The following is a 16693-nucleotide window of genomic DNA, read 5'->3' as shown; positions in this document are numbered from 1 at the left end:
ACACAGTGTTTTACAGTACTGACTTGCTAACACTCACACCCTCGTTTGCTAGAAATTAACAAAAAAATATAGTTACTGTGAGCTGAAGCTGAAATGTTAACAGATTGTAAAAATTATATATTTTATATCAAACTTAAAAACTTTAATGAATCAGACAAATCATGCTATTTTAAACAACTTTCCAATTTACTTATATTATCAAATTTGCTTCATTCTCTTGGTATCCTGTTTTGAAGATCAGGCTCAGGAGCAGCAGACAAGAGCCACCAATCACCACCTAGCTTCCCGCAGTACATTGCTTCGCCTGAGCCTACCTAGGTATGCTCTTCAATAAAGGGTATTAAGTGAACAAAGCAAATTTGATAATGGAAGTTAATTGGAAAGTTGATTAAAATTACATGTTCTGTCTGAATCATGAAAGATTAATTTTTACTTTACCGTCCCCTTATCAGAACATCTTAAGGGAAGTTGGTGGCGGTACAGCTTCTCCTGACTCGCTTGATGACAAGAAAAAAGCTATAGATGAAAAAAGGTTAAATGTCTTATTAAGGGCTAGCTGGGTATGAGTTTTCACACAGCTCTAAGCAATCACTATTTAGTCTTTAGCCAGCTAAGGCAATTTACAGCACAGATTACAGAGCTATTTTACAGCAAAGAAAGATAATGAATGTACATTACAATGTTGTTTTATTCTCATTAATTAAATAAATTATTTAATTTATCAGGATTAAATGTTGAGTTTCTTTAAATGGCAACTATTAAACCTATTGCGACAGTACCTACGTTTAACACAGAAGCGCATGTTGCTGTCCCCGCTGTCAGCTTAGACAGCAGAGACTGCAGCTTGGGGCAGAAGGCATCTGCCTGCATATGGTAATTATTATTATTGTGGTATTATTATTATCAGTTATTTGTAGAGTGCCAATAGATTCCGCAGCAGTATAAACAAAGGTATAATATGCAAAGGTAGCATTTATAGGAGACGGATGCGTAAAGCGCTATAAATCACCTCTCATGAATGTGATCTTCTAAACAGCTCGGCTTGTAGGCTTAATGCTAATGGGATTCAAGGGGATGACAAAGGAGGGGGAGAGGAACTTGCCATATGAAGCCAGATCACCGATCATTACAGAGAATGACACTGTGTGATGATCCACTATTGGTGCTGGGTGGGGGGGAAGGAGGGAGGTTGGTGGGCAGCCCAATGGAGGTTGGGGGAATGGAGGGGAAGGGCTCCCTACACTACATAAAAGTTATGAAGGGAGAGGGCCCTACGCTACTGAAAAATATGGGCTGGGGGGTGAGGGAACGCTACACAATAGAAAAAAAAGTAATCGCTTGGAGGGGTAGCTTGTGAGGGGGACCTTTACACTACAGAAAAATATATAAAATTAAAAAATATACAATTTAAAAAAAATCATAATTTGTTACTGGCAGCCTGGGCTAGGGAGGGTAAGATAGCTGTTGGGGAGGGGATCAGGGAAGTTGATAAATATATTTAAAAAAACAAAAAGGCCTAAACTGCATATTGGCAGACTCTCTGCTAGTACCTAAGATGGTGGTCTACAGTGGAGGGGGGGGGGGGGAGTTGTTTGGGAGGGATCAGGGGGTGGGAGGTTAAACTCTACACTACAGCTAAAATTAACCTTACAAGCTACCTGATTAACCGCTTCACTGCCGGGAATTTCAGAAGTGTGCTATGCAACTGCAAACTAGCAGCCTTCTAATTACCAAAAAGCCATGCATGTCTGCCATGTCTGAACAAAGGGAATCCTTTTACAACCTTTTTTTACAACAAGCTTTTACAACCATTTGTCTTATGACTGCAGTAGTTGTGTGTAAATAATTTTTGGGTTTTGAAAAACCAAAAGTTTGAGAAAAAGTTAATTTTAATGGTTTTCATTTTAACATAAATAAAAAATGAGCATTTTACCTTGGTAAATAAATATGCAAATTTACCTCAATTGAGTCTACTACTCACTCAGACTGGTTATTTTAATTGCACTACTTTTAGTGCAGCCAATAAAAAGCCACATTAACAGGGCACAGGATAGCACCCCTCAGGCAATGCAGCCTCTGATTGGCTGTTTAAATGGAACTGTGTTAAGAAAAAAAGTGTGGTGTTAAAAATTCAGCCATTAAAAGTTTAAATGTTTATGTTGCAAAATAAAAAAGCAAGCAAAACTACTTTATTTTATGCTAAAACAATTTTTTTTATTATCTATGTATGAAAGTTCCAAAAATATCCCTTTTTTATAGACAAAACCCATGCTTGCATTTAGATTACAATTTTTGTATTTAATTTTATGCAGTGAAAGAAATGGTGTCTGAGGAAAATGAAATGCCATTCAAACTATGTTCTTCATCCAAGTTCAACCAGGGCAATGTGATTACACCAACATTAAAGCAATTACCTGCACAGACCTGTTCTACCGTCTGATTTTTGCAGATTTTACTGTCATTAATGGAGTAAAATCATTTTGGACTAAAAGATCAATGTAATGACCAGCTGCCTCCTGACAACACAAAGCAGGTTATCAGCAGTTTTATCATTTGTTATATTTTAAATAATCTTATAAAGTAAGAGCTTATATCTTACTAGGAGCAATATCACAGTTCTTAGTTGTCAGCATGAAATTACCAGTTCAAATAAAAAAAATGCTGTAGCGATGAATTGTTTAGAGATAAGGTGCACCACATTAGACAAAAAAAAACCATGTTAAGAGACAGTAACATTGGGAAGAAATATTTCCATTTAAATATTTTATGTATGGCGTAAAAATGTTTTGGTAGGTAGCAACAGTGTATCAGAAAAACAGGCAACTATGGGGGTGTAGAAAAAAAAACATAAATAAGATCTGGAAAGCCTCTGAGATGGATTGGTAAGTACTTAAGGGGCCATAATAATAGAAAAATGACGTGTGTGTGTTTAAGACTATCGACCCTACACTACTTTGTGTAGAAGTGCCGCTTGGTACCAGCAGTGCTTAGTCTTAAAATCACATGCTCTAACGAATTAGAGCCCTACGATGATACAATTAGCAGCGCTAGCTGCATGATTGAGATATGAAACTAACGCTGCTGGTCCCGAGCGGCATTTGTACTTTGTGTTTAACCCCTTTTGTGGGGGTTAAACGCACACTTTAATGTAGAGTTGATGATAGACTTAAAATTACATGCTTTAACAAATTAAACCCAAAATACGAAATGATTAGGAGTTCTTGCTTTCACTAATGACTAGGTCAGCATATAGGCAGCAACGGAACAGCCAGTTCTTGAATTTCATGTGTTGGAAGCAGGAAAAATGGTGAAGTGAAAAGATCTGAGTGACTTATGGGGTCTTATGGGGTGTTTTGGTATGTATTGGTTAGTACCTACCAAAAGTGGTGCAAGGAAGGACAACTTGTGAACCAGCATCTGGGTCAGGGGCACCCAAGGCACATTGATGCATGTGGGGAGCGAAGGCTAACCTGTCTTGTCTGCTCACACAGAAGAGCTACTGTAGCTGAAATTGCTGAAATAATGAATGCTGGCCATGATAGAAAGGTGTCGGAACACACAGTGCATAGCAATTCACTGTGCATGGGGCTGCATAGCCACAGATGGGCCAGAGTGCCCATAATAACCCCTGTCCACTGCTGAAAGCACCTTCAATGGGGACCTAAGTGACAGAACTGGACCATGGAGCAATGGAAGAAGGTTGCCTGGTCTAATGAATCACGTTTTTTTTGTTTAGATCAGGTGGATGGCTGGGTGCATCGTTTACCTGGGGATGAGATAGCAGCAGGATGCACTATGGGAAGAAGGAAGGCCCGCAGAGGCAGTTATTCTCTGGGCAATGTTCTGCTGGGAAACTTTGGACCCTAGCATTCATGTGAATGTTACTTTGACACGTACAACCTACCCAGAGATTGTTGCAGACCACATACACCCCTTCATGACAATGGTGTTACGTGATGGCAGTGGCCTCTTTCAGCAGGATAATGCACCCTGCCACAGTGCAAAAATTGTTCAGGAATGGTTTGAGGGACATGGCAAAGAGCAAATTTCCCAGATCTGAATCCAATTTAGCATCTGTAGGATGTGCTGGAACAACAAATCTGATCCATGGAGGCCCCACTTTGCATCTTGCAGGACTTAAACAATCTGCTGCTAATGTCTTGTGGAGTCCATGGCCTCTATTTAACAAGCTCCGAATGGAGCTTGATGGCCCCTGTTTCTGGCGAGTCTTCAGACTCGTCAGAAACAGCAGTTATGAAGCAGCGGCTCTGAGCAGGCGGACAGACATCGCCGGAAATCAACCCGATCGAGTACGATCGGGTTGATTGACACCCCCCTGCTGGCGGCGGGGTTGCACCAGCAGCTCTTGTGAGGTCCGACAGACCTTGATAACTTGGGGCCCATGCCTTGACGCATCAGAGCTGTTTAGGCAACATAAGGGGGATCTACCCGATATTAGGCAGGTGGTTTTAATGTTTTAGCTGATTAGTTTGCATATGTATATATACTTTTAGAGCTCTTTACACTCAAATACCAGAAAACAAGAAGAATCATTTTAATATTTAATAATGTGTTTTACTGTGTATGTACTGTAAATATTTTACATTCCAATGGTTTTCACATAGGTGAAAATGTTCTATGTATTTTTAAATATATATTCCTATATGTATCTGTATATACCTATATATATATATATATATATTCATGTTTACAAAAAATACATCAGATATATACAGAAATATATATTTAAAAAAACAAATTTCTTCCATGTGAAGAACATTGGAATTTAGGTTTAAGTCCTGCCTGGTTAACATGTGAGCGATAAGTAGTAGTTTTTTTTTCTCCCCAGTTTGCGCTCTCCATTGAAGTCTATGAGGAGAAGAAGTTAGCGCAGTATAATAATAATATTCTAAGTCCTGAAGTTAGCGCATGTCGGCTTTCACTCGTGCACAAGCAGTTTAATTTCAACTTGTAAGACGAACGCTAACCCACAAGCGTTAAAAGCTTACTTCTCGCGGTGAAAGCACGCCTCTTGCAATCTGGCCCTTTATGTTCCACAGTCTGTCATCTATGTCGCACCTGCTTGCCTGTTGTGTTTAGAGTTAGAGGTCCAGCCCACAAATGTGAAACATGAACAGCATAGATAATGTACATATAACATTTTTTAATATTTAATAAAAACTTCCTAGGTTTACTGTCCCTTTAAATATATAGGTAAAATCCCACTCTGGGACTACAATCATTTCAGCTTCCAAGAAGGACACGATCAGTGGTTGACAGTTGTGTGACTGCTGCTCCTGATTGGCTCACTGGCTGTGTTCTGCTTCTGAGCTGCAGTGCTTGCTTTTCCCAAGTAAGATTCTCCCTATATATTTAACCAATTTGCAGTGGAAGCTAGGGGCAGTAATGCAAAAATGACATGTTTAAGTTGTCCCTTTAAGTAATAAAGTGATGTAGTTATAAAAACAAACGTGTAATACATTAAAGGGACATACTTGGATAAGGGCCCTACTCTATACAACCATTAGGACTGGTTTTGGCGGTGTGTTATTGCTTTGTGATCACTAGAGTAATGGAAAACCAGGTGGGTTGTAGGAAATATTTTACATAAATAGTTGTAATTTAGCAAGTTTTTTTTTTCCAGAATGGTGTGAATTATTAATATTTTATGGCTGCAGGTGTCGGAGGTCGTCCTTGGCTTTGTATATCTTTTTAAGAGATAAATTTACATTTGTTTTCTTCAATGGCTTAGAGATCGGAAAGAGTTTACTTCATTCTGAATTACTGTAGTTAAAAAACAGGATTATACGGATCATAAGATACAGTTAGAAGCAGCAAACATATTAAGACATCTCTATACAAGGGATTAACATTTTGTTTTTTTCCCCCCCAGATGTCTTTCGGAGCCCCTGATGACATACAAGCTACACAAGGATTTTATACTTGCAGTCAGTGAGTATAGCCCCTCTACTAACTTAATCTTAATCTACTATCTTAATATGTGTAATAAAATTCTTGCAAAACTGCTGCCATATAGTGCTCCAGAAATGTCCATGCTTTTCAACAATAGATACTAACAGAACGAAGAAAATGTGATTATAGAAGTAAATTAGAACGTTGTTCAAAATTGCTCTGTCTGAATCATGAAAGAGAAAATGTGGGTTTCATATGTCTTTAATATGTGTATAGCTTTGCACCAAATATGCACTGCATAACAAATCAAAAAGACCATATAAGTTCATCCTCATGTGTGCCGTGTATTTAAGCCTTAAAGGGACATGAAACCCAACATTCGTTTATGATTTAGGAAGAACATATAATTTTAAACAACTTTCCAGTTTACTTCTATTATCAAATTTGCTTCATTCTCTTGGTATCATTTGTTGAAGGAGCAGCAATGCACTTCTGGTTTCTAACTGGACACATGGATGAACCAATGGCAATTCAGTATATATATGCAGCCACCAATCGGCAGCTAGAGCATAGGTTATTTGCTGCTCCTGAGTTACCTAGATAAACATTTCGGCAAAGGATAACAAGAGAAGGAAGCAAATTAAATAATATAAGTAAATTGGAAAGTTGTTTAAAATTGCATGCTCTGTCTAAATCATGAATGTCTAATTATGACTTTACTGCCCTTTTAAGTAAGCTTCCCTGCATGTTATAGGCTGAGTGTAAATGGGCATAGCATGTGTACAGCAGAGACTTGTAAGAGCTGTAAGTGATTAGGATTTTTTTTCTTAATGTTATACATTTTTAATGACAGTGGTGTATAGCAATATAACAAAATAAATATGTCTCTTGGTTTAGAATAGTTTATACCACCTACTTATGTTTTATAAAGTGTGAACAATGCACAGCACAAAACTTTAATCCAAAGCTTGACCAGGCCCTGAAACCAGACCCACTTCTAGAATTTAATTTATGGCTCCCAGCTTTTTTATATGAATAAATAATTTTGCTACTAAAATGGTTGGGAACTAAATGTTCTAATCCTGGTGATAATCCATTAAAAAAACAACAACTTAAAGGGACATTAAACACTAACGGCTAGATTATAAAAAAATTTAAAAAAAACCTAGCCTACAATAAACTACCAATGGCCCTTAAAAGGGTCTTTTGCGGGGCATTGCCCCAAAGAAATCAGCTCTTTTACCTGTAAAAAAAAATACAAACACCCCCCCAAAAGTAAAACTAACCACCCACACAACCAAACACCCCAAATAAAATCCTATCTAAAAAAACCTAAGCTCCCCATTGCCCTGAAAAGGGCATTTGGATGGGCATTGCCCTTAAAAGGGCATTTAGCTCTTTTTCCGCCCAAACCCTAACCTAAAAATAAAACCCACCCAATAAACCCTTAAAAAAAAAAAATAACACTAACTAGTGTTCCCTCTAAGGACAGTTTTGTGTGCAGCCCAGCAGTCAAACAGTTAACAAGAGAACCATACCTTGCCATCTGCATTGTGCAGTGTTTGCTAATTACAGGGTGTGGTTACCTAATTAACTCTTTCACTGCTGGGCCGCACACAAAACTGGCCTTAGAGGGAACACTGCCACTAACCCCCGAAGATCCACTTACAGTTTTTGAAGACCCGACATCTATCCTCAACGAAGCGGCAGAAGTCCTCAGCGAAGCCGGCCGAAGTCTTCATCCAAGCGGGCCGAAGTCTTCATCCAAGCCGGCAGAAGTCTTCATCCAGACGGCATCTTCTATCTTCATCCATCCGGCGCGGAGCATCCTCTTCTTCCGACGTCTCTTCTCGAATGAAGGTTCTTTCAAGTGATGTCATGCAAGATAGTGTCCCTTGAATTCCGATTGGCTGATAGAATTCTAGCAGCCAATCGGAATTAAAGGTGAAAAAATCCTATTGGCTGATCCAATCAGCCAATAGGATTGAGCTTCAATCCTATTGGCTGATCCAATCAGCCAATAGGATTGAGCTCGCATTCTATTGGCTGATTGGAACAGCCAATAGAATGCAAGCTCAATCCTATTGGCTGATTGTCGGGTCTTCAAAAACTGTAAGTGGATCTTCGGGGGTTAGTGTTAGGTTTTTAAAGGGTTTATTGGTTGGGTTTTATTTTTAGCTTAGGGTTTGGGCGGAAAAAGAGTTAAATGCCCTTTTAAGGGCAATGCCCATCCAACTGCCCTTTTCAGGGCAATGGGGAGCTTAGGTTTATTTAGATTTTTTTGGGGGGTTTGGTTGTGTGGATGGTGGGTTTTACTGTTGGGGGGTTGTTTGTATATATTTTTTTATAGGTAAAAGAGTTGATTTCTTTGGGGCAATGCCCCGCAAAAGGCCCTTTTAAGGGCCATTGGTAGTTTATTGTAGGCTAGGGTTTTTTTATTTTGGGGGGACTTTTTTATTCTGATAGGGCTATATGATTAGGTGTAATTAACTTAAATATTTGATCATTTGTTTTTTATTTTGTGTAATTTAGAGTTTTGTTTTTCTTTCATGTAATTAGCAAGAGTCCATGAGCTAGTGACATATGGGATATACATTCCTACCAGGAGGGGCAAAGTTTCCCAAACCTCAAAATGCCTATAAATACACCCCTCACCACACCCACAATTCAGTTTTACAAACTTTGCCTCCGATGGAGGTGGTGAAGTAAGTTTGTGCTAGATTCTACGTTGATATGCGCTCCGCAGCAAGTTGGAGCCCGGTTTTCCTCTCAGCGTGCAGTGAATGTCAGAGGGATGTGAGGAGAGTATTGCCTATTTGAATGCAGTGATCTCCTTCTACGGGGTCTATTTCATAGGTTCTCTGTTATCGGTCGTAGAGATTAATCTCTTACCTCCCTTTTCAGATCGACGATATACTCTTATATATACCATTACCTCTGCTGATTCTCGTTTCAGTACTGGTTTGGCTTTCTACAAACATGTAGATGAGTGTCCTGGGGTAAGTAAATCTTATTTTCTGTGACACTCTAAGCTATGGTTGGGCACTTTGTTTATAAAGTTCTAAATATATGTATTCAAACATTTATTTGCCTTGACTCAGAATGTTCAACTTTCCTTATTTTTCAGACAGTCAGTTTCATATTTGGGATAATGCACTTGAATTAATCATTTTTTTCTTACCTTACCTTTTTTCATTTTATTGCGTCATTCTTGGCGCTGACTTTTTTGGCGCAAAAAATTCTTTTCCGTTTCCGGCGTCATACGTGTCGCCGGAAGTTGCGTCATTTTCTTGACGTTATTTTGCGCCAAAAATGTCGGCGTTCCGGATGTGGCGTCATTTTTGGCGCCAAAAGCATTTAGGCGCCAAATAATGTGGGCGTCTGATTTGGCGCTAAAAAATATGGGCGTCGCTTTTGTCTCCACATTATTTCAGTCTCTTTTTTTCATTGCTTCTGGTTGCTAGAAGCTTGTTCTTTGGCATTTTTTCCCATTCCTGAAACTGTCATTTAAGGAATTTGTTCAATTTTGCTTTATATGTTGTTTTTTCTCTTACATATTGCAAGATGTCTCACGTTGCATCTGAGTCAGAAGATACTACAGGAAAATCGCTGTCTAGTGCTGGATCTACCAAAGCTAAGTGTATCTGCTGTAAACTTTTGGTAGCTATTCCTCCGGCTGTTGTTTGTATTAATTGTCATGACAAACTTGTTAATGCAGATAATATTTCCTTTAGTAAAGTACCATTGCCTGTTGCAGTTCCTTCAACATCTAAGGTGCAGAATGTTCCTGATAACATAAGAGATTTTGTTTCTGAATCCATAAGAAGGCTATGTCTGTTATTTCTCCTTCTAGTAAACGTAAAAAATCTTTTAAAACTTCTCTCCCTACAGATGAATTTTTAAATGAACATCATCATTCTGATTCTGATGACTCTTCTGGTTCAGAGGATTCTGTCTCAGAGATTGATGCTGATAAATCTTCATATTTATTTAAAATGGAATTTATTCGTTCTTTACTTAAAGAAGTACTAATTGCTTTAGAAATAGAGGATTCTAGTCCTCTTGATACTAATTCTAAACGTTTAGATAAGGTATTTAAATCTCCTGTGGTTATTCCAGAAGTTTTTCCTGTTCCTAATGCTATTTCTGCAGTAATTTCCAAAGAATGGGATAAATTGGGTAATTCATTTACTCCTTCTAAACGTTTTAAGCAATTATATCCTGTGCCGTCTGACAGATTAGAATTTTGGGTCTACCCTTGCTAAACGTACTACTATTCCTACGTCAGATGGTACTTCGTTTAAGGATCCTTTAGATAGGAAAATTGAATCCTTTCTAAGAAAAGCTTATCTGTGTTCAGGTAATCTTCTTAGACCTGCTATATCATTGGCTGATGTTGCTGCAGCTTCAACTTTTTGGTTGGAAACTTTAGCGCAACAAGTAGCAGATCATGATTCTCATGATATTATTATTCTTCTTCAGCATGCTAATAATTTTATCTGTGATGCCATTTTTGATATTATCAGAGTTGATGTCAGGTTTATGTCTCTAGCTATTTTAGCTAGAAGAGCTTTATGGCTTAAGACTTGGAATGCTGATATGGCTTCTAAATCAACTCTACTTTCCATTTCTTTCCAGGGTAACAAATTATTTGGTTCTCAGTTGGATTCTATTATCTCAACTGTTACTGGTGGGAAAGGAACTTTTTTTACCACAGGATAAAAAATCTAAGGGTAAAAACAGGGCTAATAATCGTTTTCGTTCCTTTCGTTTCAACAAAGAACAAAAGCCTAATCCTTCATCCTCAGGAGCAGTTTCAGTTTGGAAACCATCTCCGGTCTGGAATAAATCCAAGCCTGCTAGAAAGGCAAAGCCTGCTTCTAAGTCCACATGAAGGTGCGGCCCTCATTCCAGCTCAGCTGGTAGGGGGCAGGTTACGTTTTTTCAAAGAAATTTGGATCAATTCTGTTCACAATCTTTGGATTCAGAACATTATTTCAGAAGGGTAAAGAATTGGTTTCAAGATGAGACCTCCTGCAAAGAGATTTTTTCTTTCCCGTGTCCCAGTAAATCCAGTGAAAGCTCAAGCATTTCTGAATTGTGTTTCAGATCTAGAGTTGGCTGGAGTAATTATGCCAGTTCCAGTTCCGGAACAGGGGATGGGGTTTTATTCAAATCTCTTCATTGTACCAAAGAAGGAGAATTCCTTCAGACCAGTTCTGGATCTAAAAATATTAAATCGTTATGTAAGGATACCAACGTTCAAGATGGTAACTGTAAGGACTATCTTGCCTTTTGTTCAGCAAGGGCATTATATGTCCACAATAGATTTACAGGATGCATATCTGCATATTCCGATTCATCCAGATCATTATCAGTTCCTGAGATTCTCTTTTCTGGAGAAGCATTACCAGTTTGTGGCTCTGCCGTTTGGCCTAGCTACAGCTCCAAGAATTTTTACAAAGGTTCTCGGTGCCCTTCTGTCTGTAATCAGAGAACAGGGTATGGTGGTATTTCCTTATTTGGACGATATCTTGGTACTTGCTCAGTCTTTACATTTAGCAGAATCTCATACGAATCGACTTGTGTTGTTTCTTCAAGATCATGGTTGGAGGATCAATTTACCAAAAAGTTCATTGATTCCTCAGACAAGGGTAACTTTTCTGGGTTTCCAGATAGATTCAGTGTCCATGACTCTGTCTTTAACAGACAAGAGACGTCTAAAATTGATTTCAGCTTGTCGAAACCTTCAGTCACAATCATTCCCTTCGGTAGCCTTATGCATGGAAATTCTAGGTCTTATGACTGCTGCATCGGACGCGATCCCCTTTGCTCGTTTTCACATGCGACCTCTTCAGCTCTGTATGCTGAATCAATGGTGCAAGGATTACACAAAGATATCTCAATTAATATCTTTAAAACCGATTGTTCGACACTCTCTAACGTGGTGGACAGATCACCATCGTTTAATTCAGGGGGCTTCTTTTGTGCTTCCGACCTGGACTGTAATTTCAACAGATGCAAGTCTCACAGGTTGGGGAGCTGTGTGGGGATCTCTGACGGCACAAGGAGTTTGGGAATCTCAGGAGGTGAGATTACCGATCAATATTTTGGAACTCCGTGCAATTTTCAGAGCTCTTCAGTTTTGGCCTCTTCTGAAGAGAGAATCGTTCATTTGTTTTCAGACAGACAATGTCACAACTGTGGCATACATCAATCATCAAGGAGGGACTCACAGTCCTCTGGCTATGAAAGAAGTATCTCAAATTTTGGTTTGGGCGGAATCCAGCTCCTGTCTAATCTCTGCGGTTCATATCCCAGGTATAGACAATTGGGAAGCGGATTATCTCAGTCGCCAAACGTTGCATCCGAGCGAATGGTCTCTTCACCCAGAGGTATTTCTTCAGATTGTTCAAATGTGGGAACTTCCAGAAATAGATCTGATGGCGTCTCATCTAAACAAGAAACTTCCCAGGTATCTGTCCAGATCCCGGGATCCTCAGGCGGAGGCAGTGGATGCATTATCACTTCCTTGGAAGTATCATCCTGCTTATATCTTTCCGCCTCTAGTTCTTCTTCCAAGAGTAATCTCCAAGATTCTGAAGGAATGCTCGTTTGTTCTGCTGGTAGCTCCGGCATGGCCTCACAGGTTTTGGTATGCGGATCTTGTCCGGATGGCCTCTTGCCAACCGTGGACTCTTCCGTTAAGACCAGACCTTCTGTCACAAGGTCCTTTTTTCCATCAGGATCTGAAATCCTTAAATTTAAAGGTATGGAGATTGAACGCTTGATTCTTGGTCAAAGAGGTTTCTCTGACTCTGTGATTAATACTATGTTACAGGCTCGTAAATCTGTATCTAGAGAGATATATTATAGAGTCTGGAAGACTTATATTTCTTGGTGTCTTTCTCATCATTTTTCTTGGCATTCTTTTAGAATACCGAGAATATTACAGTTTCTTCAGGATGGTTTAGATAAGGGTTTGTCCGCAAGTTCCTTGAAAGGTCAAATCTCTGCTCTTTCTGTTCTTTTTCACAGAAAGATTGCTATTCTTCCTGATATTCGTTGTTTTGTACAAGCTTTGGTTCGTATAAAACCTGTCATTAAGTCAATTTCTCCTCCTTGGAGTTTGAATTTGGTTCTGGGAGCTCTTCAAGCTCCTCCGTTTGAACCTATGCATTCATTGGACATTAAATTACTTTCTTGGAAAGTTTTGTTTCTTTTGGCCATCTCTTCTGCCAGAAGAGTTTCTGAATTATCTGCTCTTTCTTGTGAGTCTCCTTTTCTGATTTTTCATCAGGATAAGGCGGTGTTGCGAACTTCTTTTGAATTTTTACCTAAAGTTGTGAATTCCAACAACATTAGTAGAGAAATTGTGGTTCCTTCATTATGTCCTAATCCTAAGAATTCTAAGGAGAAATCGTTGCATTCTTTGGATGTTGTTAGAGCTTTGAAATATTATGTTGAAGCTACTAAGTCTTTCCGAAAGACTTCTAGTCTATTTGTTATTTTTTCCGGTGCTAGAAAAGGCCAGAAAGCTTCTGCCATTTCTTTGGCATCTTGGTTGAAATCTTTAATTCATCTTGCCTATGTTGAGTCGGGTAAAACTCCGCCTCAGAGGATTACAGCTCATTCTACTAGGTCAGTTTCTACTTCCTGGGCGTTTAGGAATGAAGCTTCGGTTGTTCAGATTTGCAAAGCAGCAACTTGGTCCTCTTTGCATACTTTTACTAAATTCTACCATTTTGATGTATTTTCTTCTTCTGAAGCAGTTTTTGGTAGAAAAGTACTTCAGGCAGCGGTTTCAGTTTGAATCTTCTGCTTATGTTTTTCATTAAACTTTATTTTGGGTGTGGATTATTTTCAGCAGGAATTGGCTGTCTTTATTTTATCCCTCCCTCTCTAGTGACTCTTGTGTGGAAAGATCCACATCTTGGGTAATCATTATCCCATACGTCACTAGCTCATGGACTCTTGCTAATTACATGAAAGAAAACATAATTTATGTAAGAACTTACCTGATAAATTCATTTCTTTCATATTAGCAAGAGTCCATGAGGCCCGCCCTTTTTTTGTGGTGGTTATGATTTTGTATAAAGCACAATTATTCCAATTCCTTATTTTATATGCTTTCGCACTTTTTTATCACCCCACTTCTTGGCTATTCGTTAAACTGAATTGTGGGTGTGGTGAGGGGTGTATTTATAGGCATTTTGAGGTTTGGGAAACTTTGCCCCTCCTGGTAGGAATGTATATCCCATACGTCACTAGCTCATGGACTCTTGCTAATATGAAAGAAATGAATTTATCAGGTAAGTTCTTACATAAATTATGTTTTTTTGTAATTTAGTTAAAGGGACAGTATACACTCATTTTCATATAACTGCATGTAATAGACACTACTATAAAGAATAAGATGCACAGATACTGATATAAAAATCCAGTATAAAACTGTTTAAAAATGTACTTAGAAGCTTTCAGTTTAACTCTGTTGAAAAGGTAGTTGGAAAGCCCACTGCAAGTGGCAAATAAGACACTCCCCCCTCCCCTTTCTTTTGCATATGAAAAGACCCTTTACACAAACAGGAGCAAGCTGGAGAAGGTAGCTGACGGTATTCAAATAAAACTTTGGGGCTTGGTTAGGAGTCTGAAAATTAGAGCAATGTTATTTAAAAATAAGCAAAACTATACATTTTTTAAAAAAAACAAACTTTATGGGCTTTATAAATAGATCATCTACAAAACATTTATGCAAGAAAAAATTAGTGTATAATGGCCCTTTAATTGTATTTAATAAATGTAATTGATTTAATTGTAGTGTAAGGTTAAGTTTTAGTGTCAGGTTAGGTTTTATTTTACAGGTAACTTTGTATTTATTTTAGCTAGGTAGTTATTAAATAGTTAATAACTATTTTCTAACTAGTCTACCTAATTAAAATAAATACAAACTTAGCTGTGAAATAAAAATAAAACCTAATATAGCTACAATGTAACTATTAGTTATATTGTAGCTAGCTTAGGGTTTATTTTACAGGTAAGTATTTAGTTTTAAATAGAAATTATTTAGTTATATATAGTAGGTTTTATTTAGATTTATTTTAATTACATTAAAGTTAGTGGGGGCTAGGGTTAGACTTAGGGTTAGGGTTTAATAACTTTAGTATAGTGGCGGCGACGTTGGGGGCGAAAGATTAGGGGTTAATATTTGTAGGTAGGTGGCAGCGATGTCAGGGGCGGCAGATTAGGGGTTAATAACTGTAATGTAGGCGGCGGCGACATTGGGGGCGGCAGATTAGGGGTTAATAAATGTTGGTAGGTGGCGGAGATGTTAGGGGCAGCAGATTAGGGGTTAATACGTGTAATGTAGGTGTCGGCGATGTCGGGGTCGGCAGATTAGGGGTTAATAAGTGTAGGTAGGTAGCGATGACATTGGGGTTGGCAGATTAGGGGTTAATAAGTGTAGGTAGGTGGCGGCGATGTCGGGGGCGGCAGATTAGGGGTTAATAAGTGTAATGTAGGTGTCGGTGATGTCTGGGGCGGCAGATTAGGGGTGTTTAGACTCAGGGTTTATGTTAGGGTGTTAGGTGTAAATATAACTTTTCTTTCCCCATAGGAATCAATGGGGCTGCATTACGGAGCTTTACGCTCCTTTATTGCAGGTGTTAGGCTTTTTTTCAGACGGCTCTCCCTATTGATGTCTATGGGGAAATCGTGCACTAGCACATAAAACCAGCTCAAAGCAGCGCTGGTATTGGAGTGCGGTATGGAGCTCAATTTTGCTCAACGCTCACTTATTGCCTGCTAACGCCGGGTTTATGAAAACCTGTAATAGCAGCGCTATAGGGAGGTGAGCGGTGGCAATAACTTGCAAGTTAGCACCGAGCAGCTCTTACCGCAGAACTCGTAATCTAGCCGTAAATAAATACTAGATAAAATGATGCATTCAAAGAAAAGATTAGTCTGAGAATAACATGTAGATGTATTTTTTAAAGTTTTTAATTAGTTGCTTGAATATTGACAAAATAAGTGTAAAGTATTAGTGTCTATAAAACACTGGGAGCTGCCATGTTGTAACTTAGGTTACCTTCTCTGCTGTGGCCAATTAGATACAGTTATAAATAGGTCACTAGAGTGAGCAGCCAATGGCTGTATAGAATATAACAGTGTTCTGCACTTCCATTTCTAAAAGGAACTAAAAAGCTCAGAATTTCAGAATGGAATTACAGGAAAAAGAGACAAAAAAATAATGAAAGTATATTGCAGATTTGTTTTTGTATATACGATTTATCATTTTATATTACCATCTCAAAGTGTTTAATGTCCCTTTAATTTGGCTCCAATGCAATTTAAAAGAGGGTGTAACCCCTCATTGAAAGAATGAAATTCTCCTCTTTCAGTTGAGGAATTATGTGACCCTCAGCTTGAAATTGCAGGTTTCAAACCTTGTATAAACAAGGTTAAAAATATCAAATTATTATTCTTTTCAGCCAACAATAATTCTATACACCTATGAGACCATTGACTTTAAAGACTAGAATCTCTTCTTTCAAATGAAGTGTCGCTTACCCCTCAAGATAGCATTTGGTTGATGTAAAAGTTGTAATAACATAATCCTTTACACAAACCAAGTTTAGAGTAATATAAGATGAAAGGTGCTGAAATTGTTCTTTTCTGGCAAAACATAAACAGAATAACTCTTCTTTCAAATGAGAGGTAAGACGCTCTCTATATATCATACGATTGATACATTAAATGTCAGTAACTTATCTCACCAGAAACT

General features: G+C 38.4%; 1 protein-coding gene across 1 annotated transcript in view; it reads left to right on the top strand.

Moving 5' to 3' along the window:
- Window positions 1-16693, top strand: part of ARHGAP42 (Rho GTPase activating protein 42) — a 530853-nt gene that overhangs the window by 464019 nt on the left and 50141 nt on the right. Inside the window, exon 15 of the mRNA XM_053708589.1 lies at window positions 5894-5952. Within this exon, the coding sequence (XP_053564564.1) occupies window positions 5894-5952 (59 nt within the window). The remainder of the gene's footprint in view (window positions 1-5893; window positions 5953-16693) is intronic.

This window comes from Bombina bombina, chromosome 3, assembly GCF_027579735.1.
Source record: "Bombina bombina isolate aBomBom1 chromosome 3, aBomBom1.pri, whole genome shotgun sequence".
NCBI classification, from domain to species: domain Eukaryota; kingdom Metazoa; phylum Chordata; class Amphibia; order Anura; family Bombinatoridae; genus Bombina; species Bombina bombina.
The sequence above is the reverse complement of the archived record's forward strand: the minus strand, read 5'-3'. Positions and strand labels throughout refer to the sequence as shown.